The sequence below is a fragment of the Taeniopygia guttata genome, chromosome 1 (genome assembly GCF_048771995.1).
Source record: "Taeniopygia guttata chromosome 1, bTaeGut7.mat, whole genome shotgun sequence".
Taxonomy (NCBI): Eukaryota; Metazoa; Chordata; class Aves; order Passeriformes; family Estrildidae; genus Taeniopygia; species Taeniopygia guttata.
Window position 1 is genome coordinate 70,788,496 of NC_133024.1, and position 25,790 is coordinate 70,814,285.

Genomic DNA, 25,790 nt, shown 5'->3' on the forward strand with positions numbered 1-25,790 from the left:
CTGCTAATCATTTGGTTTCAGGAAGGGTGGATGCAGGGGGCCTGGGCTGGAGGTTTACTTGTGGGTTTAGGGATCTTAACCCTGTTATTCACTGAAAGAACTACTATGATACTGACACAGTAGAGCTGACAGATCTATAAAGTGAGGGAATGTCCAAAGCCTTTAAATCTCCTGTGCAAACTTTTCCCTAAGGGTTGTCTCACGCAACCTCAAAGTCTTTTTCAGAAAAACTCTGTCAGCACAACCTTTACAGGGGGGAGGGGCTGGGACAGCACCTTACCCACTCCCCCCACTGGAGGGCTGTATTCAGTGTAAGACGTACAGCTGTTGTCCCTCACGTTCTGCTGGCCCATCCCCACACAGTTGCAGTGAATTGTTTGAGAACAGGCCCTCATCTCCCTGGGTATGTGACAATGTTTTCTGTTCCCATACACATGGTTTGGGTGTCTCAGCAGCAGAGCTGTGCCTTCCCTTAAGAGCAAGAGGCACAGCAGCAGTGGGAGACAATGGGAAGGTCTGACCACTCTGCTATAGCTGCACCAGTGCCACCACTAACTGCTCAGAGTTTCTTACACTTCAGATAATGTTGGAAGTATTACAGATATTCTGGAAAAAGATTCATGATAGGTGAGACTTTTGCTGTGGAAAAACAGGTGACCTGGTATCAAAAAGAACCATCTTCTACCTAGTCTCTTCCTGGTGACTGCTATATTTGAGATATCTGAGATTTGAGAGACCCTTTTAAAGCTTAATTTTTCCTGCTGCCTCAGTTCTGCTCAAACTTGTAGTGTGTGGTGTCTTTTTCAGGTAGTTTTTTCCCAAACTTGTCATTGTCCCTCACTCAAACATTTTAAGACATGTTCAGAAGGTGAAAAATATTTTCCTTGTTTGCATGGGACACGGAAAAACAGGAATTTTGAACTGTCAGGATTCAGTGATGGGCTTGCACTGCATGCCCATGCTGCAGTAGCTTAGAAACACATGGCCTTTATTTTATAGTTCTCTTGCCTTCTTAAAAGACAAAGCTCTATTATGGACTCCAGCAAAACTAAACACACTGCTACAGGAATACATCCTGCAGGGTCATCACTGCTCCCATGATCCTGGGCAGTCACCACTTTGAGAGACTAACCTGAAGAAAGATGTTACAGCAGCTGCTTTCCAGTACCATATAGAAAGGCACCTGGTGGTTAACAGAACTACAGCAGAGACAGACAAGCACAACATTTTAGGACAGTTTCTGTGCACTTGGAGCCGTCCTGGCTGGCTAAGATGGCAGCAGAATGCTGCGCTGTCTCTTCCCCATACTGGAACAGCTTTCTTAAATTCAGACTGATCAAAACACATCTTGTTTTTGCAAATGGGCACAGAAAGCACAGAAGACCTGTGATGTGGTCAGCTGCATTACCTGCCAACCTTCAGCACCTGTGAAAGAAGCCAGGAACAGCAGGACAGGTGCTGGAGCAGTGAAGGTAAGAACCCTGAACCGTCAGAACCATACGCTACCACTGCAGTTCATAGGAACTACAGCTGCAGCCCTTGCTGATGGCAGCAAGAAGAAACTGAGCAAGTACTTCATAGGTATTTCTCCACAGTGCCTAAATAATTGTTTTTTTATTGTAGCTACTTCATCTTCATCCTTTGTCCACCAAAACCTTTTTCAGCAATCAGACAAAACCCATACAATAAAAACAGACAAAACCCAGCTTCACACAGCTTTTCATACACTTCTTATGCATCTTCAATAGGGAATCTTAATTTATATTGCCAACTAAAAGCGAAAGATGGCTGCGAAATATCCATCCCTAATAAAAGCATCATGAAACCCAGATTTCATTCCCGTGTTCTGTAGAACTCCTCCCTCTCTCCCAAGTGCCTCAAGATAAAAAACAATCCCCCAACTCAACAGCCTTTGACAAACTACTTGCTCTATCAACTCTTGGAGCATTACTAGACATGTTTAGGTTAGACTGTACAACAGTATCTAAATAGCATCTTTATCATTTGGACATTTGTTCAAAACACCTTTTATCCCCGCTTGGAGCAGCTCCAGCATTTCCCACCAGCAGGTACTGTACAGAGCTTGTCCCACACACTGTTCTGTCACACGTCCTGTGCCAGAGTGACTGCAAGAGGCAGCCACGTAGATGAAACCTGGCACTCCAGCATAAGGAAACATGAGTGTCCCCTTTCCTTATGCATCATCCAGGGTTATGCACAGTGACTACAATTTCAGCTACACAAAGTCCCAAGTGTTGGCAGTGACATACCTGATTCTCAGCCAGTGCTTTTCATGCATTTCAGGTGTTCACACTTAGCAAAGTGAGGTATCTAACATATTTCAGAGAGGTGGAGGTAAAAAGTCTGTTCAAAACCCTTATTTGTTAAGATTTCATCAATACTGTGCAAAAACATAAGCAACTATTCCAAATCAAAACAGAAATTAGTATTTCGATGTCATGCTGCTGTTCTAGTTTTATATCGCTTAAAGTGACATTCCAAAAAAATTGTGTCCTTTGTTACTCATTTGGCAATGCTTAAATATGAAAGATTTAAAACTTCAAGAATCAAAAATTAAAAACTGGTTAACTGAACTTTATATTAAAAAATCACAGTTCTTAAAAGGATACTTCATACAGCTGCACCATTTTGATGGTGAGCAGTCAAAATCAAGAATTTATGGACAATAATTTTGCTAATAATATAGGCACATAGTGGCATGAAAACTACACATGACAACTAGAACAGCAAAGGCACGATCTGGTTTGGTTTTTCCTACTTTTCAAGATGTTGGTTAATTTACAAAGAAAAATATTCTATACTCCATGCACAAGTATTACATTTATATTTTACAGCACAGGACCATTACAAAACTGCTGTCATCTGATAAAATGGGTCATTTATATAAAATAATAATATAATAATAATAAAAGAAAAAGATAGCAGCTTTTTGCACTGAGGAACTGAATTTCTGAAGTAAAGGACAACACATGTTCTGTCATCTGTCAGGCTGAGGACATCTGAAATTCTATCTTCTTGTCTACAAAAAGCACTGACTGGACACTGAAGGTAGCTATAAGTTTTCTGGTTTGCTATTTTCAGCTTGTGTTTGTTTTTCCAGATGTCACCTAAGACCTCTGTTAAGATGGTCTTAGGTGTTAAGATGTCTGCAAAACTACCAGTTGCTTCCCTGGAAACGTGACCGTGACCCTTCTGTGAACTGAGCCTGTTCAGATGTCTTTGTTCACACCTGCAGACTGATCTCTGTTAGTTCAAAGGGAGTCACTCTAAGCATAAACTGATGTCTCATTGAGAGACCAGAACAGGAGCAGTTTTAAACCAGAACACAGCCCTCAGCAACTTAAAAATTAAACTTAATGCAGTCATTTTAAAGTGTAATTTCTGACCATGGCTCCCATGACAGTTCTGCATTTCATATAGAAACGGTAAGAGTAAATAGAAAACTTTAGTTTACAAATGAAGATCTTTAAAAAAGACATTTCATGTAATTACCTTAAATAGTTCTTATATGAACCATTCCACATTGTGGAAAAGCTGAAATATGCAGTCTGGACTCCACAAGTTAAACAAAAACAGAGTTATATGTATTGGCACAAATACTTACATCTACATCTGTACAAAGTAAAAAAAGCTGACAACCCCGTCCCACCAATGCAGCGGTGGGACTGCTCTCCAACACACACTTCCTGTGACTGCCAACAAGCAGTGAGCTGGGTACCAAGTCTTCAGAGTGTGGTGCCAAAAAGTTCCAAACTGCCTTGTCAGACTCTGAACAGAGGAATCAGAAGTATACCCAAAAAAGTGTCAGTCCACTTGGCATGCTCAGAGGTCACTGCACAGCTGCACTCTGTAAGCCCCTATAAGCAGCTTTACCTGTGAAAGCAAACAAAGGTTTCCATATTAACGCTGACCACAGGTGATTACTGTGTTAAATGCCCCTAAATGTAGGAATGGCACAAGAAACGGCACACAATTGCTACTGACTAAGAAAGGATAAAAGAGGAATTACAATGTCCTTAATAAAATTAGTTTATAATAGCCCTACTGAAATATGGATGGCTTGTTAAAGGACTCCAGTAGACTACTGTAGCATCAGGTGGTGTTTGAACAAGTTAGCCCCAAATCTGAACCAGACAAACATATTTCCATATGAATATACCTTTTTCCACTTAAAAAAGAAATTAAAAGAAGGTGCAATAAAACATGTAAGAGTATAACTTCAGTGCAACTTTTAAATCTAAATATCTGGAAAATACACTGTTATGTGTTTCCAGGATAAAACCAATGCTACCAGAACAGGATTAATTTTGCAACATGTAGTGGGGAATATTGCCCAAACCACCTGTAAAATGCAACAGACTATTTACAAGCAGAGTGCATACTCCAGTAAATATTTCCAACACACAAGCAAAAACATCTGTATTAAAAAAAAAAAAAAAAAAAAAAAAGTGGCCATTCTATGTATCTATCTTTCAGTCATCAAATTCACAATCTAGATGGAGAAGATGTTTAGCTGGAAACTCGAGTTTATCCTAGTGTATGAATTATTCTGACCACAACATAAAAACGTTATAATTATAACAGAACTAACACATGGCAATGTTCCCAAGTTCTGGCAGTGTCACAAGATGTAACTGTAACCGATGGAAACTGGGATGTGGAGACAGAGGAAAATCCTTAAGTTTTACATTTGCAACATACAGCTGGAAGCATTCAGACTATGGGAGAACACAACAAATGAACACACGCATTTAATTTTGAGAACATTTTGTACCTTGGCAGTAGGAACTTCTGCCAACCGTATGAAAAGCTTGTTAAGGCCTGCAGTAGGGCTGAAGGAATAAATAAAATGACTATCCTACAAGGAAAAAGAAAATGGACAAAGTTAATGGTAGGTTATGGCTGAAAGAGCTGTGTAAGAGGACTAACAATACAACATTTTCAATATGCTTTTTCTGAAAGAACATTGTTTATGAAACTTTGATGCAATAACTGGGAAAACAAGACTTCAAAATTGTGCAGAGTGATGCATTTAAAAAAAAAACAACTAGAAATTAATTATTAGAACTTTGAGGCTTGTTGTTAAGAAAATATTTAAGAACTTGGGTCAAAAATGTGAGAGGCTTGGTCAATTAGAGAAGCCTCAGTTCCAGAATACAGAAGGTTGGAGGCTGGAGAAGACCTCTCCAACTCCCTGCTCAAGCAGGGCCACCTAGAATCAGGTTGTCCAGCACTATGCACCATCATGCTAAAAAGTACGCTTCATCACAATACTGTAAATTGAAATTACGGCACTGAGATTTCCCAGGCTGCTCTATACATACTCTATGAAGTAGTTTTACAGTCAGTTATGTGAAAAGATTTACCAAAAATATGGGAAGTTGGAATTTGTCGTTTAAAACCACAGCTTGTACACTGCATGGTCCACAGAGCCGAGCAACAACATCTTTACCATGGAAATTTGCATGGAATACAAAGAGAAGAATTCCAGATCCTGAAAGGGAAGGCAATTCTGTTACATGAATTTGAAATTAGATCCATCACCTAGAACTGTGTACACTGGACCTTTGAAGACAGGTGCAAGTACATATAAATAAAAACCATTATATGGTGTATATACATATTAACAACCCAACATGCAAAACTCCCATTTCCCAAGCCAGTGGATCCAGAAAACAACTGGCTTGGTCACCAAGTTGAGGATTTTACACAGAAAAAATAGTATTATGTGTCTATTAGAAAGGAATGCAAAATGGAAACAGCAATCCTTACCACAGTTCACTTCTGTGGTTTCAGGTTTACCCAAAGAGAGTTCCAGAATTTAGTGTGGTTTGGGTCTAGTCAAGGGAACAGACAACTGAGCCCAAACATTATAGATATTTATGAACCATACTGAAATTCAATAAGCAGCAACTTCAACTACCCACAAATGCTTCATTTTAATACATAAACTTGCATTAAGATTCTTAATTCTAAAAGATAGGATATCTATAATAAAAACTGGAAGAATTATCCAACAACTCTGAACAACCAGAAAACTGAGCAAACATATCCACTTTCAATCTCAGTTTAAGTGTATTCTAATAGTCACACTGATTTATCACTTTAAGAAAAATCAGTATCAATAGATATTTCCCAGATATACTCATCAAAAATGACTTAGCTAAGCCAAGCAGCAGAGAATAGCATCTGAATTCCTGGAGGAATAATGAAACATTCCCAAATACCTTGGGAATTTGATTCCCAACTTTTTCAAAGGGTTTGTGAGCAAAAAAAAGTTGACTGCAGCTGCTTCCTTTTCCTAGTATTTCTAGACTGCACTTGTCTCAGGGCACTGCTGGGACTATATTCCAAGCCTTCAGCACATGTCCTACTGTCCATGAAATCAAAAGGATCCACTACAAGATCTTCTCTAGTAAGCCTAGATTTTCCTGAATCATTAATTCTAAGGTAAAGGTAAACCATTCCTTTCCTACAATGCCTGTCACTGAACTAATGTAACCCATGACCAGAAAGAAGTTGACACTCTGTACTAGGAAATTAAAAAGTCTTAAAAAATAATACACACAAACCCTACCCATAATGGATCAAAATATAATTGCTCTCCCTATGTTCCACAATCAGAGTGTTCTTAATTGCAAAATCATACAAAAATAACTTTGCATAGGAGATAATTTAAGACATGCTTTAAACATATTGTTCTACCTTTTTTAAACAATGCCCCCACCACAACAAACCCCTCCCTACCTTCCGGCACATTTTGTGGAGGTTTATAGTTAAAATCCAAAGAAAAGTCTGGCCCTTCGCAGAGACGATGACACGCAATTGGGAACACTGGCTCCAGCAAAGCAAGGCGAGTTTCAAAATAATTCCTGATGGTATCTTCTGCTACATTTGAGAGCCTGAAAGACCAAAGTGAGGCCTGTGCTTCACACACTGAATTATTTTACCAGACACAGGCTTTGTGAGAGCTGACACACACATGAAAAAAAAAGGATTCCAGATCACCTTTTTAGATTCCTGATTTTCAGGAGTGAATGCCTTCCTCACTAGCATTTATGCATAGATGAACCACAGGTCTCAATACTTTGTTAATAAAATACTTAATCAGCAATCTGCTCGTGAAATTCAACTACTGGATCCAAAAAAAGAAAACGTTAATACAAATGCTCTGCAGTAGATTTCAAAAAAGGATCTTACTAGCCACATATTTTGAAGGCTTTATATACAGAAAGATATCCCCGGAACATCAATATATACTTGTTGGCTAAACAGACATCCCCACTTTTCCAGCCTGACTTAATTATCAATCTGCCTGCAAGTAAAAAAGTACATCCCTGTATTACTGGCAATACTACTAGAAAAATGCAGTTCCTATGTAAACTCCGTGAATAAAACAGTGCACCACTAAAAGGCAAGTGAAGTCTGGGTTTTGTTTGTTTTTTTTGGAGGGTTAGGGAGGCCAGTGGAGTGGCAGCCCAGCCTTCAAAGAGAGAACACATTAGCACAGCAGAGGTCCCGCCTCTGGCAGCATTACGGCTTTTTCAGTTATTATTCAGAACACAATTACCCACGCTGCTAACTGAAACTATCATCTGCAGAATCTAAAACTTCAATGCTTCACTGGAAAGAAACCACAAGAACTGCCCTGCCTAAGCAAGCCCCAAAGCCCATGTAGCCTATTTTCCAGATGCTTGACAAAGCCATATTAAATATGAGAAATTAAACAGTCGTTCTTTTTTGATACCCTGTCCTATTTTCTAGCAATCTGATTAAGAGCCATCCAAAACTAGAAACTGCAGCCAAATGCAGTAGATCTCCTCAGATCTACTTAATCCCTTCTAAAAATCCCATGTACTTGTGACCACAGCATTCTGCAACAATGACATCCATGATTTGGTTTTGCTGAGCAAAAATATTCTACTTCAAACCTATCACTACATCACTTAGTAGGATGGCCTGCAGAACCTGTCTCATGGCTTTGGGTTATTTTCGGTTGTTGTTTCCTGATTTCACATTTTGACACTTTAATAATTTTATTTTCAGCTTTACTACTACTACATTGTCCTCCTTTCTGACTGACAAAAAGCACTGAACTGGTATTTTCAGGTAGTGAGTCTAAAAGTTTCCCAAATTAGCAAGAGCTGTGAGTAGAACCCTGTACAGTTCTCATCACCACAATGATACCCCTAGGCACCACTTTGCAATCATCAATATTTAATTTCAACTGCAACTTCACTGGCAAAATTACATGGTCTAGATCTTCCAAAACTCATTTAGATAAGCCAAAACTGAAGGTGGCAGGTGTCAAATAGGAAACAAACTGGAAAGGCATAGAACAGTGAATGAGGGACTCACTACATTGAACAGCAGATACCAGATCACTTACCTATCCTGCATGCTTGCTGTTGCCTTCAAAATCTTAACTAACAAGTCATGATTTGCTTCCCTAGGCAAGAATCAGTATACTCCATTCACCCACTTCAGCTGCCCCTGCTCACTTTAACAGGTTTCTAATTTCTGAAAAATAATTATTAGCTTTTATGCTTTTGGACTTTTCCTTTTAGCATTCTACATGAGAAAAATATTCCTTATAGTGTTCATCTGCTCAGGACAGAAGTTTGATATGGTGGTCTACAGTATCTCGGACAAACTTTACAGGACATTAAAAACAGTGTTATCACAATACTTTCCTCCTGGTATGAAACTGGATCCAAACATGTTACTGCAGCAAAAATCAGTAGAACAAAATCTAGCTGGAAACCAATCACTGCTGGGGAACCCTGAGATCCATACTGGGACTGATCCTGTTCAACAGCTTCACTAATGACCTGGTGGGTGGTGCAGCAAGCCCTCAGCACTTTGGCAGATGAGACAAAACTGGGAGTGGCTGATAGCCTCTGGTGTATTTCTGTCATCCACAAGAGACCTCAACAGGCTTGACAGGTGGGCTAACAGAAACCTCACAATGTCCAGGTATCTTTAGAAAGTTTCCAAACACCTGACATCCTCTCTGAGCAGCCTGTGCCAGTGCTGCATGACCCTCAAAAAGAAAAATGTATTTCCTGATGCTTAGAGATAGCCTCCTGTGTTCCAGTTTGTGTCCATTGCCCCTTGTCCAGTCACTGGGAACCACTAAAAACAACCTGACTCCATCCCCTTTACCTTGTCACTTCAGGTGTTTTTTGATTGACACACATTGACCATTACAAGGCAGTTTCTGTAAAGACAGACTTAAGAAGTCAGCTGATGGGAAACACAAGAGATATGAGGCAAAAAACAGCCAGGGCTTTCTATACACTGCAAGAGAGTAAGTTTAGATTACAAATTACTTGATAGATTATTTTAGATTACACAGATGAATCACTGGGACTACATAATCATGAAACAAGAAAAAAACCTTGCACTGAAACAGTGTTCTTCCAGCACTAACTATGCATTCATGGCAAAATCTCACCTGCTGCAAAAGCCCTAAGACCCTCCCTGAGTCTTCCCCAAGTTTAGAGATTGCTGGTTATAATTTTCTCCCCATATACATTAACTACATTATTCCTCCAAATGTATATTTGAAGAGCTTGCTCCTTCTCTGTATGTCTCAGTTTAGCTAAGTATATTTTTACATCACCACATGATATCAACTCTTTACATGTCACATACACTGCACTGCTCTCCAGTCATTCTGCTGCATGATAATGATGATGATTTCCATCATCTATTGGCGTGAAAGCTTTATGCCTGGCACTTTCAGTTCATAGTTGATGTTTAAAGGTTCAACAACACCACAACCACCTGCAAAGACTTTTCACAGCGTTTCTGCTTGGTGTTCTTTTGTTTGATTTTTCCCTATGCTTTCCAGCAAGGTATGTTATTTGGCATGCCCTACTAAAAGCTTACATTCAATGGTGCAGTGCTTATACACTTCTAAGTTTTCATGATTGAATCTTAAGTTAAAGTAATCTTTCTCTTCTAGGAATTATCTCTTCCTCCTTTCCATGCTTTTAGTTTGAACAAATGTATGCCAATTCTGCTAGCTCAAGTTATTTTGATTTCACATGATTTATTAGTTAGCCTTCTGCCTAAATCAGATCTGTTTTCTTTCCTGACATTTTCCTTGACTTAAACCGGAATTATGCCATGCCTAGCACTGCAAACTTCAGCAGAACAAACTTCCAAGTACATTTTACTCACATTTCCAAGTGGCTCCTGAGCTGCTCATACACCAGTACGTTATTGCACTGTTTAGCAAAATGCATGGCACTATTCTGATGCTTTGACAAAATGTTGCAGTCGGCTCCACTTTCAATCATGAGCCGCACTATATCAGAATTCCCTCTTTTACAAGCCTGGAAGGGAGAAGATGGAAGGACAGAAAACAATGACAAACCCGTCAGAACAGAGCATACATGAGAGTAAACAGAAGTGCAGAGGTGAATTAAAATCCAAAATTAGTTACAATTCAGAACTTTAATTATTTGCTCTGTGAATGGTAACACAGCTTGAAACTCAGGAAACTCCATAAACATTTTATCTTTATCCAGACAATACTACAGACCCAGTCCTACAGAAGAAGCAACAGTCAGGATTACCAAGCAGATATAATTAGGGAAAAAAAAAAATAAGAGAAAGCAAATCCCGGAAGTTCTGTGGAAACATCTGATCTGCTGGAGTTCAGTAACTGTAAATTTTCTTGCAATTGTTTACCTGAGTAAATATGTTTCTGTAGAGCTATTTAGAAATTATAGAAGTAACATTTCCAAGTGCTTGTTTTTCTGTGCATCTCAGTTTAAAATGGCACTTTGGGTATGCAGTAAATTTACAGAATTTGTCTCAGACTGGTACATAGCTATGTCAGAAAGCCACTGTTATCCTCTGCATAGACGTTCAAGGCAGTTCACTGTTGCTTACAGCAAGAATTTCAGGGCACATCAACAACAAACTTCACAAAAGCACAGGAAAATCTAAAAAAAGTTTTACTTTGAAGAAAGCAAACACATGCTCTTGGTCACTTGTTTTCAAACACTTCACTCAAATTAGGAAAAAACACAAGAGATACAACATTTTTATCACTGTAAGACCTTTCAGAAGACAGCTTCTGAAATTTCTCTCTGCTCTGAACTTTTATCTGTGCCTTCAGTCCATCATCTGCCATAAACAGAACGGCCCACCTGCCTTCCTCAAACCAAAAAACTCAGAAAAAATCTCACACCACCTGACAGAAAGGAATTGAGTGCTGAGATCTTTTTCGTCTCCCAGAAAAAGTATGATTAAACTCCTAAAGTTAAATAAGAGTAACTTGATAAACGTATTGATAGGTTATCCACAGAGGGCTAGCTTTGTCCCAGTAAGTTACTGGAAATGAAGATCCTATTATTTGCATCTGCATCACAAAACTAACACCCAGAATAAGTCACTGTAGGCTGCTAATTGGTTTCTATAGCTGTGCATCACAGACTAATAAAAACTTTAAAGGAGGTCAAGACTGAGGGTCACGGAAGAAGCCAAATTATGAAGAGATTCTGGATTGTCAGTGGCTGAGGAAACCACAAGTGAGTTGATCTCTTCAGAGAAAATGTGAAATCCCCACTTGTTAAGCCTCACAGAGGGCAGAACAGAAACAATACCACGTTGTCTGGGCAGGAAAGCTTCTGTAACCTCTTTGGCAAACAAACTACACAAACAGCCTACACATAAATACAGCAACTTCATCCAAAGGGGAACTTTGAGATTCACCCACATAAGGAAAAAAATATTAAAAGCACTGACTGTTTTAAGAGTTTTATAATTTTAAGAGTATTAGAATTTTTAATTAGAATTACAAAAAAAAATTAAAAAATCAAAATTTCCTTTGTGACTGATAATGGGGCAGAATGGGCACTAGGAATCAGGCTGTAAATCTGCTACTTGATTTCTGGCCGGCAATAAAACAGCAAGTGCCAACCACGGCAACACCTAAGTGAAAGATTTTTCTTTCTGGAATTTTTCTCTTCCAGTTGACAATCTGATTATCTCAGCTGGAAGACCACATCTGCATTTCTCTGAGCCAAACAACAGAAGATGATGATGACCCACATTCAGCACTGCATGCTGAAGGCATCTGTGCTTCTTGTTTAGATATTAAGTACATTAAAGAAATGGATCAGAGTAACTACAAATGCTATTTTTATTTCAAATATGGGATGTGTTCCTGAAATTAATTCTACAAATACCTTTTTATGTTTTACTAATTTGACAAAAGTATTCCTATTGAACCATGTAAGGACAAACACAGGATTTACCTTCATTAAGGCAGTCTCACCACTGCTCTGCTGCATGTTCACATATGCTCCAGCTTCCAGAAGAATAGCTACTGTTGTTAGAAAATTCTGGGGAAAAACCAAACCAAACCCATAACATAAGTAAGTAAAAAATACTCTGGTTTTGTTTCAGAATATAAAATGTCATTTACTTAAAATTCGTCCATAGTATTCAAAACATGAGTCATGGCACAATTAATGTTGTCCTCTCCATGGCTAATAAAGAGCATTTCAGACTTAGGCAAGCATATAGCCCTAATTATTTACAATTCTTACTTTTTTTCTAAATCCTGCAATAATAAACATCAAGTGTATTTACATCTGCCACCAAACTGAGGTTCCCCGCTGGCTTTCTCTCATGGGAAAGCAGATGGACCCACCTGAACAGAAGAGTGCGCCCATGAAACCCTGACTTGCTCTAGCTTACTGCTTTAGCTGGTTTTAGCTTGGGAAGAGCTTGCCACTGTGTCCATTGCCCAATTGCTTTAAAATACCACATCCTGTTTAATCCGAGATCTTCTAAGTGTCTCCAGTTTGGATCCTGTGTAGCCAGATATCATAAAAAGCAATTCTACTACAAGAACTTCAGCCCTCAGACAAAAACATTCAGAGATACCCTCTGCCTCCACTTTTCCTCCCATGATATTCTCTGCTCAGGGCAGGGTTTGTGATCAGAATTTATTTATACTACAATAACCACAGCTGCTGAAATTATTATTAGACACCCTGCTGTATCTTGCTAACTACTTTTTAGGCACCACCCAAAGGTAAAAAATTGTGTATCACCTTTAAACATAAGTAAAAGAGCCCAGAACCACTAACAGAACAATAACCAAGCCAACCTTTTCAGCTGCATGTATCAATGCAGTTGTTCCATTTTTCTGTCTACCATTAACTTTAGCTCCTTTCCTGATCAGCACCCGCAGAAGGTCATCATGCCCTCCAGCAGCAGCAAGCATTACTAGGGTCATTCCACTTGGGTCCTGGAAAAAAACAATCATTGCCATTACAAAAAATAATAACCAAAAATAGAAATACTTCAAGATAAATCAAAGCTGCAAGACAAAAATTTCAAGTACATCAACATGTTTCACAAATATTTCCCTCCCTGGCAGAAGAATTCACACATACATGGCTGCCAGATACCAGCAAACTATCACCTCCCACTTCTCTGGTACACAGGTCTCACACTCTGAGCTCCATAATCTGCAAAATCCATAACATTCGGAGGATCAGAACAAAAAGCAGGAAAACCAGAATGAACCAGGAAGAAAGGCTGTAAGGTATTTGAGGGTGGGAAGACAGTAAGACTTTTCAGCACCCATGGAGAAAAACCACTATGGCTCAAGTCAGCTGCTCCCACAACATTGCTTTTTCATTTTATCAGAGTGTAAGTACAAAGACAGACACTTCATGACAAGCCAGTCTTCTCACTCATTCCTGCATTTTTCATCAGACCTTACAACTCACAGAACACACTCAGGAGTTCATTTCTCATCTTCCCTACGACACCTTAAAAGTCCTAGCATAATGTGGAGTTCTCAAAATGCTACATAACACAACTACACAAGATCCCCAGTAAAAATACCAGTACTGAAGATTTTAAAACTCAAAAATGGAACTACAGTCCTACTCATCAGGAAAATAGATCCTTGAAAGTAAACCCAGTAAGAACACAGCTGATGACAAACTGTCAGAACACTAATTATGAAGTTAAGTGGTCCCAGTGTGTCAAACAACTTGCAGCTTTTTGGGGCTTTTCAAAGTTTTGTTTCCCATGTACACTGTTTTACACAGTTGAGCCACTTGTACTGATGGTTATTGTTCCTAATAGCATGCAAAGTTCCACATTTAGTCAGTTAAATACTCTGGGCAAGTTGGCTGGAAAGCTACTGGGATGGTTCTATCAAACTTCATTTTTTCTTGGAAGAAATGGATAACAAATACTGAAACTTCCAATTTTGTAGTCCTTTTTGACACCTTGTGCTTTTTTACTTAGGCAAGATGGAAATCTGCTACAACAAAAGAGGGGAAAGCTTTTCAAACAAATCAACATTTGTATTCTTCCCTCCTACTGTCTTCCAATACTTCTACTGCACAAAAATTACCTCTTGATCCAAATTATATTTCTCATTTGAAGAAAGCGCCATTTTCACTGTCATGTAGTCTCCACTTTTAACAGCATCTCTCAGGAGAGCTAGAAAATAAATTCAATGCTGTTATAGGATATTTCCCTTTGAAATGTCAGCTAAGAAATACCCCTTCTTGCCAGAAAAATACTCACCACTTGATATTGGTTCTGTTGATACATGATTCTCATCTTCTCCATCAAGATGCTTCTGGAATTCTTCTAGTGTCAGCCATTCTAACTGCATGTCCATACCCAAACTCAGGACTTGCTGCTTGCCATCTATCATGTATTTAATTTTGTGGAAGGAAAAAAAAAGCAAAATAAGTAACAAATTGTAAATTTTCAAGCGAATGAATGCTTGCCCTTGCTTCAATGATCAAGAGCTTAACAAACAACTACTGCTACTTTTCATTGAAGTAAACCCTGGCAGTCAGCATGGAATGGTTCTCAGCAGCAAAGGCTACATTACAAACATAAAAAGCTTTTACTTGAAAGAAACTGCTAATTTGTTGTAATAAATAAGGCTAAAGTAATTATGGGAAGGTGAACACTCCATCACTGTAGTAGCAGAAGCACTGGAAACACACCGAAAAGATATCAATGACTTTCAAAAGAAAACTTCATTTCAGCCCCCTGCAGAAACAAGAACTGGAGAACTAGAAATACAAACAGGAATGGAGAAAATCTCAACTACAGTGTTCTCCATTTGACACACATCCAGTATTTCTCAATCACACTCTGCAGCAATACAAGTCCATGTGTTTGCTTAATCTCTTGTATTTCTCCTTTCCTTGTACACCTCGTTCTTTTAATTTTTCTGTGAATTTCTATTCTAGCAAAGATTCTTTTCTTTTACAGTTACTCTCATAATACTCACTACTTTTTTCTTCTGAGGCTACATTAAACAACTCAAATGCACTTTTGCTGACCTTAAAGCCTAGAGTGACTACTTGAGCCACTAAATACTATTATGTAACAAAATTTAAGTAAATGACCAGCATCAATTTAGGGAAGATCTGTTCTCTTTCTGTAATGTATTTGAGCACAGGAGCAAGCTTAATGTAAGACCAAAGTCAGGGAGAGCTAGTCCACCTCCACCTAACCTGCCAAGTCTGAGTTCTGACTGCTTTCAACCATCTTCCTTTTAAGAAATACAGTTTAGAATTGTGCATAAATTACTACTTCTGAAATATGGTTCAGTATCTGTGATGACCTGACAAAGAACAAGTGCTGCACAGAAACAATCATTAATCATTCTGCTTCTTACTACTTTTCTTAAGCACTGTAACCATCTATGCCACTTTCAGAAAAAGGTGTTTCTCTAGTGAAGGAATTTATCCTGAAAAAAGTAATCCAGAGTTGTTCTGAGATGAAGAGCAGTAACACTAATAATCGATTATACTATTAGGAACAGAACCAGAACCTAGACATTTTTGCTGTGTATTTAATCATCCAGGGTTGTATAACATGACCTGTCTCTGTGGCTAAAGCAGGAGGCAAGATGTTTGTCTATGGGAACCTCTACTAATTTTTCTAACTATAAAAAGTATATATGTCATATATACTTTTTATAGTTAGAAAAATGTCATCAGAACACTTCTGAAACTAGTCAATAGTTGGATGAATTCCTCTAAAAAAAAAGTTACTATTACATGCCAGAGAAGCACAATTGTCAATATCAAATAGGGCAAAATCTTGACTTGTCTACAAAAATGTGAGAGACTTCTATATACTTCTGTGCTTCATACATGAAGCATATCTTAACATTCTCATGAAGCATGTATTAACAAAGCCATTAAACACAAGACTTTTGCTTCCTAAAATAAAACCAGAATTCCTTATTTTTGGGGTGTGTGTGCATGTGTGTGTTACAAAACTACACAATATGTGCCCTTGTAGAAATAAGAAGAGAATGCCCTGAAGGGTCATTCCTTCTCTGTTTCAAGAAGTAACCACTTACTTTTTAGGACCTTCTGTTCTTTTCTGGGTTTTTCCTCTTTTTCAGGCTCCTTTTTTTGAGATTTTTCTTTAATTTCAGTTTTCTTTACTTCTTTTTCCTAAAATTGAAAACAAAGAACAAATTTTAGTGGTAGAGGAAAAATGGAAAACAAACTCCTTTCATTACTACAACAAAAAAATATATTTACAATTATACTACAGAAATCTGTATACAATGGATTTCAGTAGTATTAATTGTAGACTTGCAGACATTCCTAAAAATTAAACAGGTGAGTCAGGAGTTAAGTGTGTGAAGGCTTCTTTCCTAACAGCAGAGGTATTATTTCCTGAACATAGGAACTTCAATTCATATTTTTACTGCATCCCAGTCATTCAAGTTGCTTTATGGAAGAGCTGCAGATATGACAAAACCAGCATTTTGAAGGAAATTCAAAATTAGGAACTTTTTGTTTGTTCCAAAGAGTACACCTGAATAGAATGTAATTATTTCAGAATATTTAACAATTTTGTAGCATCGTATTCAAAGCATTATGATATAATTGAGTCAAACCTCAACCAAGAAAACTTGACAGTTGGACACAAAAGGTTCCAAGCCTTGAAATTTACACAGACAGAACATTATGGCACCAGTTATTTGTGAAAAAACAGACACTCAGCAAAATCCACCCAAACTCATGATATCCCTGCAGAAGTACAAGCTTAATAGAATCTAATATCACTTATTGTAGATGTAAATATATAATCAAATCTGCCAAAATGGAATTCAGCTTTCTCTACCAAAGTCTGCCTTTCTCCTCCTGTAATCTTCTCTCTCCACTCACCAAATTCACTGCAGAGTAGGTTGGACAAGGCCCCTTGGCATGGCTTTGTATCAGTCTCTGACCCTAACCCGGCACAGGGAGTAGCACTATCTTTCTGAAAAACTGCCCCAAAAGAAGTCCTCACAAAAAAGTTAAATATATGCTACCATGTGACATAACAAAAACCTTAATTAGAACAGATTAATTTGGTGTATCATGTATTAGCAAAGCTGAGACATTTAATTGCTTTCCTCATCTCCCCCCTTCCCTCCACAAACCTTGGCTTCTGATCACTGACGTGATAAATGCTAACACAAGCAGCTGTTCATCCTGCCAGATGCTGGGTATTTAAGAGGAAATCCGTAACTTACTAAAGAGATATCAGATATTTGCTAGAGTGGGGCTGTTAATATCAGTAACCCCGAATTCTATTCCAGATTTCTAATGCTGATCAGATGCAGAACATACCCATTTATTTTTGGAGGCAAATGAAATGGAAGGAATGGTTCAGCATGCAAACTGACCCTAAACAGAAAATACTGTTATAAATTGACATGACTGGTGTTCCATAAACAGAGTTACACAGGAAAGACAGGTACCTGAAATATACGTGATGATTTTCTTTGAAAGGTATAGTTTGTTTGGGCCAACAATTTAGTGGAAAAAAAAAAAAAAAAAAAAAAAAAAAAAAAAAAAAGCAAAGCCCTGCAGAACTCTCCACCAAACCCACCCATACAAGACCACAGCTGCTCCAGAGAATAACTAACCAATTACAGAAAACACTGTTTAAGCCTTCAACACTCAAAACAAGCAAAGATCAGAACACCTTCCATACTTTGCTGGTACCTCAGAGCATCACCTTCCTTGGAGCACAACCATGAGAAAAGCATAGAGACAACTCACTGAGAATGCTAAAGAGCCACAAGCAAACCCACTGTCCTCTGCTGTTGATTTATTCATGGTCAAGGTGACAGGATTTCTATACCATTGGTAAATAGAATAGAATTCCAAAGATTTTTCCTGTTCTGGTCTCTCTCACAAACACTACAGCCTTGAACTGTACGTAAAACATTTGGGTAATAAAGGACCATATCACTTCAACTAATTAAACAGCCTTCTGAAACTAGCCTATGCATCAGAGTAATTCCATGTTTTCCAGAACTTTCAACACTAAGATCCTGCAAACACACTCTTTTGTGTAGCATTACTCTGAGATGATGCCACATTATTTCCTATCCCCAAAATAACTATTTAAGTTGACCTGCTCCACACATAGATCAATCACAAGCAGAGAACCACTGCTGAGCCTGCAGAAGAAACTTTACACCGTGGAATTAGGGTGTCAGAAGTGGGATATATCCAGTAAGTATCAATGTGTTTTGGCTGCAATCCTGTTAAATCAGAACATGGCTGCTCTGAGCAGACAATGTTTTATGAACTGCAAACTGTATTAGAACAGGCTGAAGCAGATGAAAAGAAATTATATTCCTAGAAACATTGCAAAAAATATTTATTTTTGTCATAATTTTCTTCTTTTGCCTTTACAATACTGCTTTTCTTAAAGCATTACTGTATTAAATAAGGAACAATGAATATCCTGGTATTTGCTTAGCTAATTTCTTACAACAGGTACAGCATTTCTATTTCTATTTAATATGAAACCATGTCATTAAACTAAGCATTTGCTGTAAGCACTCCAGGAATTCTAACAAGACAAGCATGCTACACAATTATCTGGGAGATCTGGGCTTTAGAAGTGATTTCAGCATTCCAGTTCTCAGGTAGGTGCCACCACATGTAAGCCCTGATGGAATGGCTGGTGTCTGACAGAGCAAGTGTTGCTCAATGCTGTTTTGCCTTACTACACAAGAAAGTCAAATGATGAAACTCTTGAAGGTGGGCACGAACAAAGCTAAAAACAACAACATGCCTTGCAAGAACAGGAAATTTCATTCTAAGAAGACAAAGTAAATGGGAGAAATGTATTGTTTCACATTTATGTTCTCCTTTCCTAAAGCGTTCCCCCCTTTAGAGTGTTCAGAATCCAGAAACTTCCCAGTCTCTGTTATACGTTGTGCAGTGGGTGGTTCTTTAAGTTCATGCAACTCAGTACCTTTCCAGTTTGTACTTTTCCCTTTGCCATCACGAACTGTCATGGTCTGAGGTAATTGTACCTCCAAGATACAGACTGATTTTACCCCCAGCCCCCACCCTAACCATGCTTACCTCTCCAGGGGAATCCATGGGTTTGCACACCCTTTCATCAGTGCTCAATTTCAAAACCTTCTGCACTGGTGAAGGAGCAGGCGACACTCTCTCCAACTCTCCTGGTACTTTTTCTTGACCTGTTTGCTTTTTGTGCATGCTCTTCTTCTCTAAATGAGTATCCTGAATTTCTACTTTTCCACCCTCTTCTCTACAGTCTTCTGCTTTAGAAATTTTTTTCTTCTTTCTTTTAGCCCTAGTATCAATACAGTCATCTTCATTACTTGCTGATCCATCAATATACTTATCAGTAATGGCATCTTTTTGATCAATTTCTTGTTCCAATCTCTCTTCTTCACTTATTACCTTTTGTTTTTCATCTTTATTTTCAGAATTTATGTTTGAACTTTCATTATCAGGTCCTTGAGAAATTGAATTATCCACAGTGCTTGATTCTGAGTCCAACTGAACATCTCCGTGCTTCTCCTTCTGTGATTTTTTATTTTCTTTAGAATCTTCTTTGGATTTTATTTTTAAATCTTCTCCTTTCTTTTTCTTGATTTCTTTAGTATCTTCTTTCCTTTGCTTCTTTGGGTCCTTTGAATCCTCCTTAGTTTCTGAAGTCCTTTTTTTGGGCTTTGAATCTAAAACCAAAGTATCTGAGGAATTTTCACATTCTGTTCTGGGTTTTTCCTTGAGTTTTGCAGACTTAGATTTTTTCTTCTTCACATCATCTGGACTTTTATCCTCTCCCTCTTTTGACTTCTTCTTTTTCTTCTTTGGTGAAACATCATCTTTTGTTTCACTTTGCAAGTCGCTGTCAGACTCTGCTTCAAATATATCATCATTTAGAGGTGGTTTCTAAAAGGTAAAGAAAAAAAATTTAAGGTTTTTCCTTCTCCAATAAACTATCACTTTGGTACAAAGTATACAAAAATGGTAGTGATCGTGCTTGGGAAAAATAAACTTTTAAGCACTTTAATCTTTTGACCCCTGCCAAGATCATTCCTCATTGCAAAATTGCAAAACATGATAATACAATTCTAGCGTACTTACCTAAATTACATTACAAACTGCTTGGATGAGAATCAATACACAAACAATTCAAGTAAACCAATTACACATCCAACAACCACATTCCAAACAGAATTTAATCTGAGCTATTTTACATCAAAAACAATTGATTTGATTTTGCAGGATTTACCTACAGGTTTCCCAGAAGCAGGGTACCAGTTTTCCAAAAGGATTGTTAATTGTAATGACAGTACTTTTTCAAGCTAACTGAGCCTTTAAAAAAATAAAAAGCCATATTCTGCCCTCTGGCATCTAATCTTTCTGTATTCCTCTCTTGTCAAAACTCATTAATCTCCTGCAGAAAGCAGGATGATTGGAACATTGTGCCCAGCTTCAGTGACAAGACAATATGCATGTGGGTAGGGAAAGAGGGTTATTTATGTTGTCAAAAACAAACGAAAATGACCGTACATTACTAACATAGTTCCATTAGAAATGGAATTGAAGTTTAGATTAATTCAATCTACAAGTAAACTTGTCAACAGAAAAAATCCCTACCAGAGAACAGCAACAATATTAAGTTTCACAAAAAACAAAGACGTTTTGGATGAGATTCCTTAATTCCTTCCCTTCTCCCCTCCTTTCATTAGTAGTCTAGCTAGGGAATATGTCTCCAGTGTAAGATACTGGAAGCTGAAACACACCTGTATTTCTTTTTTAACAGGTTTAGGCTTATTATCCACAATCTTTTTTCTGAATTCAAGAAGCACTTCTTTGCAGTCTTCCAAGTGAGCCTCTGGTTCCCAGGTATCATCATCAGAGGTGTATCCTTTCCACCGGACTTTATAGAGAGTTTTACCCTGCAAGAAAAATCCACATCATTTAACACAATATAGCATAGTATTGCATCGGCTAGTCAGTTCTTGAGGATGTCAGTGGATATACCATTTTTTGTATGTAAAAATCAGTATTTCTGGAGTTGGAATAGTTTTATCCAAAATACTTCCAGTGTCTAACATCTGTTCAGAACCACAGTTGCAATGTACATATCATAAATTCACAGTCAGAATATCAAAATGGGTTTTCTGACACTTATGAAATTATTTCTTTTCAAATTTTAATATTTCTTCCATAAAAGTTTCAAGCTTGACTGTTTTCTCTTCGTTGAATAACTTGATATAAACCCTTAAGACTCCCAATGAATTAACACCATTCACCAAGTTTCATATTGGAATTTATAATTTATGCTATATTTGTCATAAATTCTATTTTTGATAAACTGAAATACCAACAATTAGGAAAAAAACCTCAGCAATGAAATCAAGTTAACCTAGACAAAAAATCTGAGTGTGTGCATCTCAGTGGAGTTAGTTACAAAGATTTTGGTAGGTTACATACAAAAATCTGAGACCAATTTTTTCAACAGTATTGAACTTCACTGAGGGATAAAATTGCACCTTGTAGTCTCTATCTAGTTCTTCTACTAAATTACAAAGTTCATTACCATTAAAAAAATTAATTTTTTAGCAAACATACTTAGGAAAGCACCTTTGGAGAGGCAAAATTGTACCTCTCACTTTCAAGCATGGACTGATAATGCTCTGAAAGACCTTACAGTGCTAACCAAGCCTGGAAAAAGAAAGCTTCCGTAGAATTGCCATTTGGCACTTACTGTTAAATGTCTATGCTTAAATTTTTGCCTGAGCATAATTAACCTTTGACCAAGTGTATATACATGCCACTAAACTTCAGCAACCAAATAACCAACTCTATTTACAATCTTCTATATTTTGCTTCACAGACATCTAAATAAATAAATAGCCTATATTCAAACACCTTAGTTTAAGATTTCTCTTAGAATTTAGCTTAATTCTTAAATCAAGAGAGATGGGTTAAGTTTCCAAAATTATATTCCCCTCCCCTCTTTCTTCTATTTGGGTTACTTACAAAACAAACAACCAGTAACTTCCTCTTTACAGTTACAGAGTGTGTTATGTTATAAAAGATCTCCAGAACTAACAAGTAAGATGCTATCTCAAAGCAGGGCTGCCTACATCAGACTGCTCAGATATCTGCCCAGTCAGTGTATTTATGCAGGTTTCCCTGTCTTTCAGCTTGTGTCCTCTGTCTCATCCTTTCCCTGGTTTTTCATTTCCCTTATTCTTCCCTGATTTTTGATCTCCCCTGATTCTTCTCTTCTTATGGCAAAGCAAATCGAGCGCTCAGCTTCCTAACTGATTTCATTACCCTTCTCTCTGGTATGCATGTGTCTTTCTGTCCTGGGGAGCTCAGAACTTCACACAGTACTCAGGATGCTTCTCAGCACTCTGAGAAGAGAGAATGAAGCATCTCCTGATCTTCTGGCTACACTCTTGGATGCTGCTGGCCTTCTTTGCTGTGAGAACTGCTGACTCATGTTCACCTTACTTGCCTGTGGGGACTCCCACCCCCTTTCCTGCAAATCTGCATCCTAGCCAGCTGGACCATCACCTGCCTGGTGGTACAAGGTGATTCCCTTTCAGATGCAGGACTTCTGCTAGCTGCAGAGTTAGGAACATCCTTGTAACCCAGGTACCAAATAAGCTAGAAGTCCTTTCTTCATTAATTGAGAAAGCTGCATAAAAGAAAGTGTAATGCAAATGCAAAACCATTTGGCTGCTGTACGACCACATTCCATACATGGAGAGTGACAGAAAAACGTAGCTGAGGATAGTTTTACAAAATTCAGCTTAAGTGAAGGCAGAAGATTGATTCTCACACTTAAGAGACACAGTCTTACACTCACCTATCAACACTCTTTCACTCAATATTGGTATTTTTCCTCTCTATTATCACTTAGAAAAAACAGAATAATTCCAAGCATTTTTCTACTGCTCTAGTTTCTGTGTTCTGTGAGGACTACTGATGAGCTGGAACCAACTCGTATGGAAAAGGGTACCACCATGTCATTAAAGAGCAGAGTTAAAATTTCCCACTTCCACTGGGGAACACCAGATTTGCACCAGAGCCTGTTGTTTTAGTGTAACTGAGATGCAGTACGAAAAGCTTTATAGATACACTAAGAGATTACATTTCCAAACTTACACTGCTTGTCCTCTTTAAGTAGGTCATGTTAATGTTTTATTTATCCGCAGGTTTAACTCCTGAGCCCAATCCCAATCCAGAAGTGCTATCTCTCATCCTACCACTACTGCAAGGCCCAGCAATATCAGTACTGTGTGTGGGAAGAGCATGTCTGTGCAGGGCTCTCCAGGTGTCACTCTTCTGTTCTGTGACACACAACACCTCCACCTGGCTCATGCCACGCTGCACAGTGGCCGACATGCTCGGCGGTGACACATGGCTCTTGCCAGCCATTCTGGAAGGTACAGCTGAGTATGAGCTCCTGCCTTGCCCTGCAGCTGTGGAGCCCAGGAGCACAGGCCCTGCAGCAGAGCAGCTGAGAGGGCACCTGATGCGTTTGGAGCTCGTGCCACTGAGCCACAACCACCCTGTGCTGGTACATGCACACGCTGAAGGTCACTGCGCTGACCCAGCCTGGAAAACTCAGGCACACGGAGCTCAGAACCGGCTGCCTGGAGTGGGATGGGAAAGAGACACCCTGTTACCAGCACGTGCCAATGACATCTTTAAGAGATGGCACTTGATGTATCCCAGTAGTCTTTAATGTCTCACTACCTATAGATTTCAGGTTCCATCACTTCATCACTTGGGGGTGGATGGAAATAGAGAAAAAAAAAATCCTCTTGTTTTTCAAGCCTGACTTATGTTATACAACATTTCATACAGGCAAAGCTATAAATACTGTATTACCCTGAAAGCATAACATAAATCTGAAGATAATAACAGATTTCAGCTAAGTTGCAATTTACTAACATCACAAACATCGAAAAAAATGCTGATCTGAAGGCTCTCCAGCCTAAGAGTTTCAAGACTGATCTTTTACATGAAATTAACAGAATTTTATAATGTCATATACCTGACTGAAGCTTAAGATAAAAATCATCAATTAGTTAAAATAAAAATCTTTCAGGCACAAAATCATTAAAAAAAACCCTGTATCAATTATTTTTTCTATCTGAGGTTTAAGAAAATTTGTAAAGAACTTCAACCAGTGTAAGCTGCTTTCAAAGAAACAAATCAAGGTCTGGTATTTCAGTTTAAACAACGCAAGATCACTACAGCTTATTATTTTAATTAGGAGAAGACGCTCTTATTTTAGGAAGTCTTCTCCCGTTTTCTCTGTGAACGTGGTCCTTGGCAACATACCTTGAAAACACCTCTAAGTTCTCAGCTATATTCAACCCTGCCCATCTCTGCGCTAAAACATTTCACATCAAAACAGTATCGCAGTTCAGCGCCAAGAGCAGTTTAACAATGCAGGCAAAACCCAACAACTTAGTAAAGACTTATCTTTGGCTGAAGAGATTGAATCCGGAATAAGGCACAAAAAGCCTCCTTGCACACCCGCTGCGGTTCACATTGAAAGTCTATCGGCATTAGTCCTTTCACACGCCCCCGCCCGCTGTAAGGGGCCCGCACTCACCCCCTCGTTCTTCATGTCAAGGATCTTCTCCACCTCGAACACGTCCTCCTCCTCCTCGTCCTCTTCGCTCTCGCCGCCGCCAGCCTCCCCGCCGGCTCCTGCCACGGCACCCGTCGCTTTGCCCGCCCTACCGCCGTCTTCCTTCCCGTCCGCCTCATCCTCCTCCGCCACGGCCGCCGCCGCCTCCTCTCCCTCTGCCCGCTCCAGCCTGGCCGCCGCCGCCTCGGCCCCGCTCCCGCCCGCCGCCGCCATCTTGGGCCGAGCTCCCAACGCCGGGGGCGCACCGCGGCTGCGGCATCCGCGCCGGCCGCGGGGGCGGGGCAGCGGCCGCCGGCCAATGGCCGCGCGCGCAGCCCGTGACGCACGGGGCCGCGTGCCCTCCGCGCGGCCGGCGGCGGGCGGGGCTCGGCCGCGGCGGTGCCGCGGGACGGGGGCGGCTCCGCCCCTGCAGAGGGACAGCTCCCACGGGAATGGCGTGTCCGAGCCGCGTCCGACCCGGCCTTGGGCACCTCCAGGCGTGCGGCGGCCAAGCTTATCTGTGGCCTTGGGCGCTTCCAGCCGTGGGGCATCCACAGCTTCTTTGGGCAACCCGTGCCAGTGCCTCACCGCCCTCACAGAGACGAATTATTTCCTATCATCTAATCTAAATCTCTTCTCTGTAGTTTAAAAGGATCCCCCCCCTTGCCCTGTCGCTATCTGCCCGTCACTCTTCCCCTTTTTTGTAATCCCCCTCTAGGTACTGGAAGGTGCTAGGAACAAACCCAACCCTCAGCCCGTCTCAAGAGAGGTTCTCTGTCCCTCTGAACATCCTGGCGTCCCTC

At 39.4% G+C, this 25,790-nt stretch overlaps 1 protein-coding gene across 1 annotated transcript; it reads right to left on the reverse strand.

Moving 5' to 3' along the window:
* Positions 1 to 1,582: 1,582 nt before the first annotated feature.
* Positions 1,583 to 25,301, reverse strand: MPHOSPH8 (M-phase phosphoprotein 8). The gene is made up of 13 exons (XM_012569652.5): positions 24,970 to 25,301; positions 21,128 to 21,283; positions 19,431 to 20,270; positions 16,406 to 16,502; positions 14,599 to 14,724; positions 14,423 to 14,511; positions 13,157 to 13,297; positions 12,297 to 12,383; positions 10,210 to 10,364; positions 6,769 to 6,923; positions 5,388 to 5,515; positions 4,796 to 4,879; positions 1,583 to 3,894 (listed from the first exon to the last, which is right to left on the reverse strand). Exons 1-13 carry the CDS (start codon positions 25,219 to 25,221, stop codon positions 3,844 to 3,846), a joined length of 2,361 nt encoding a protein of 786 aa, XP_012425106.5. The 5' UTR covers positions 25,222 to 25,301; the 3' UTR covers positions 1,583 to 3,843.
* Positions 25,302 to 25,790: the final 489 nt, after the last annotated feature.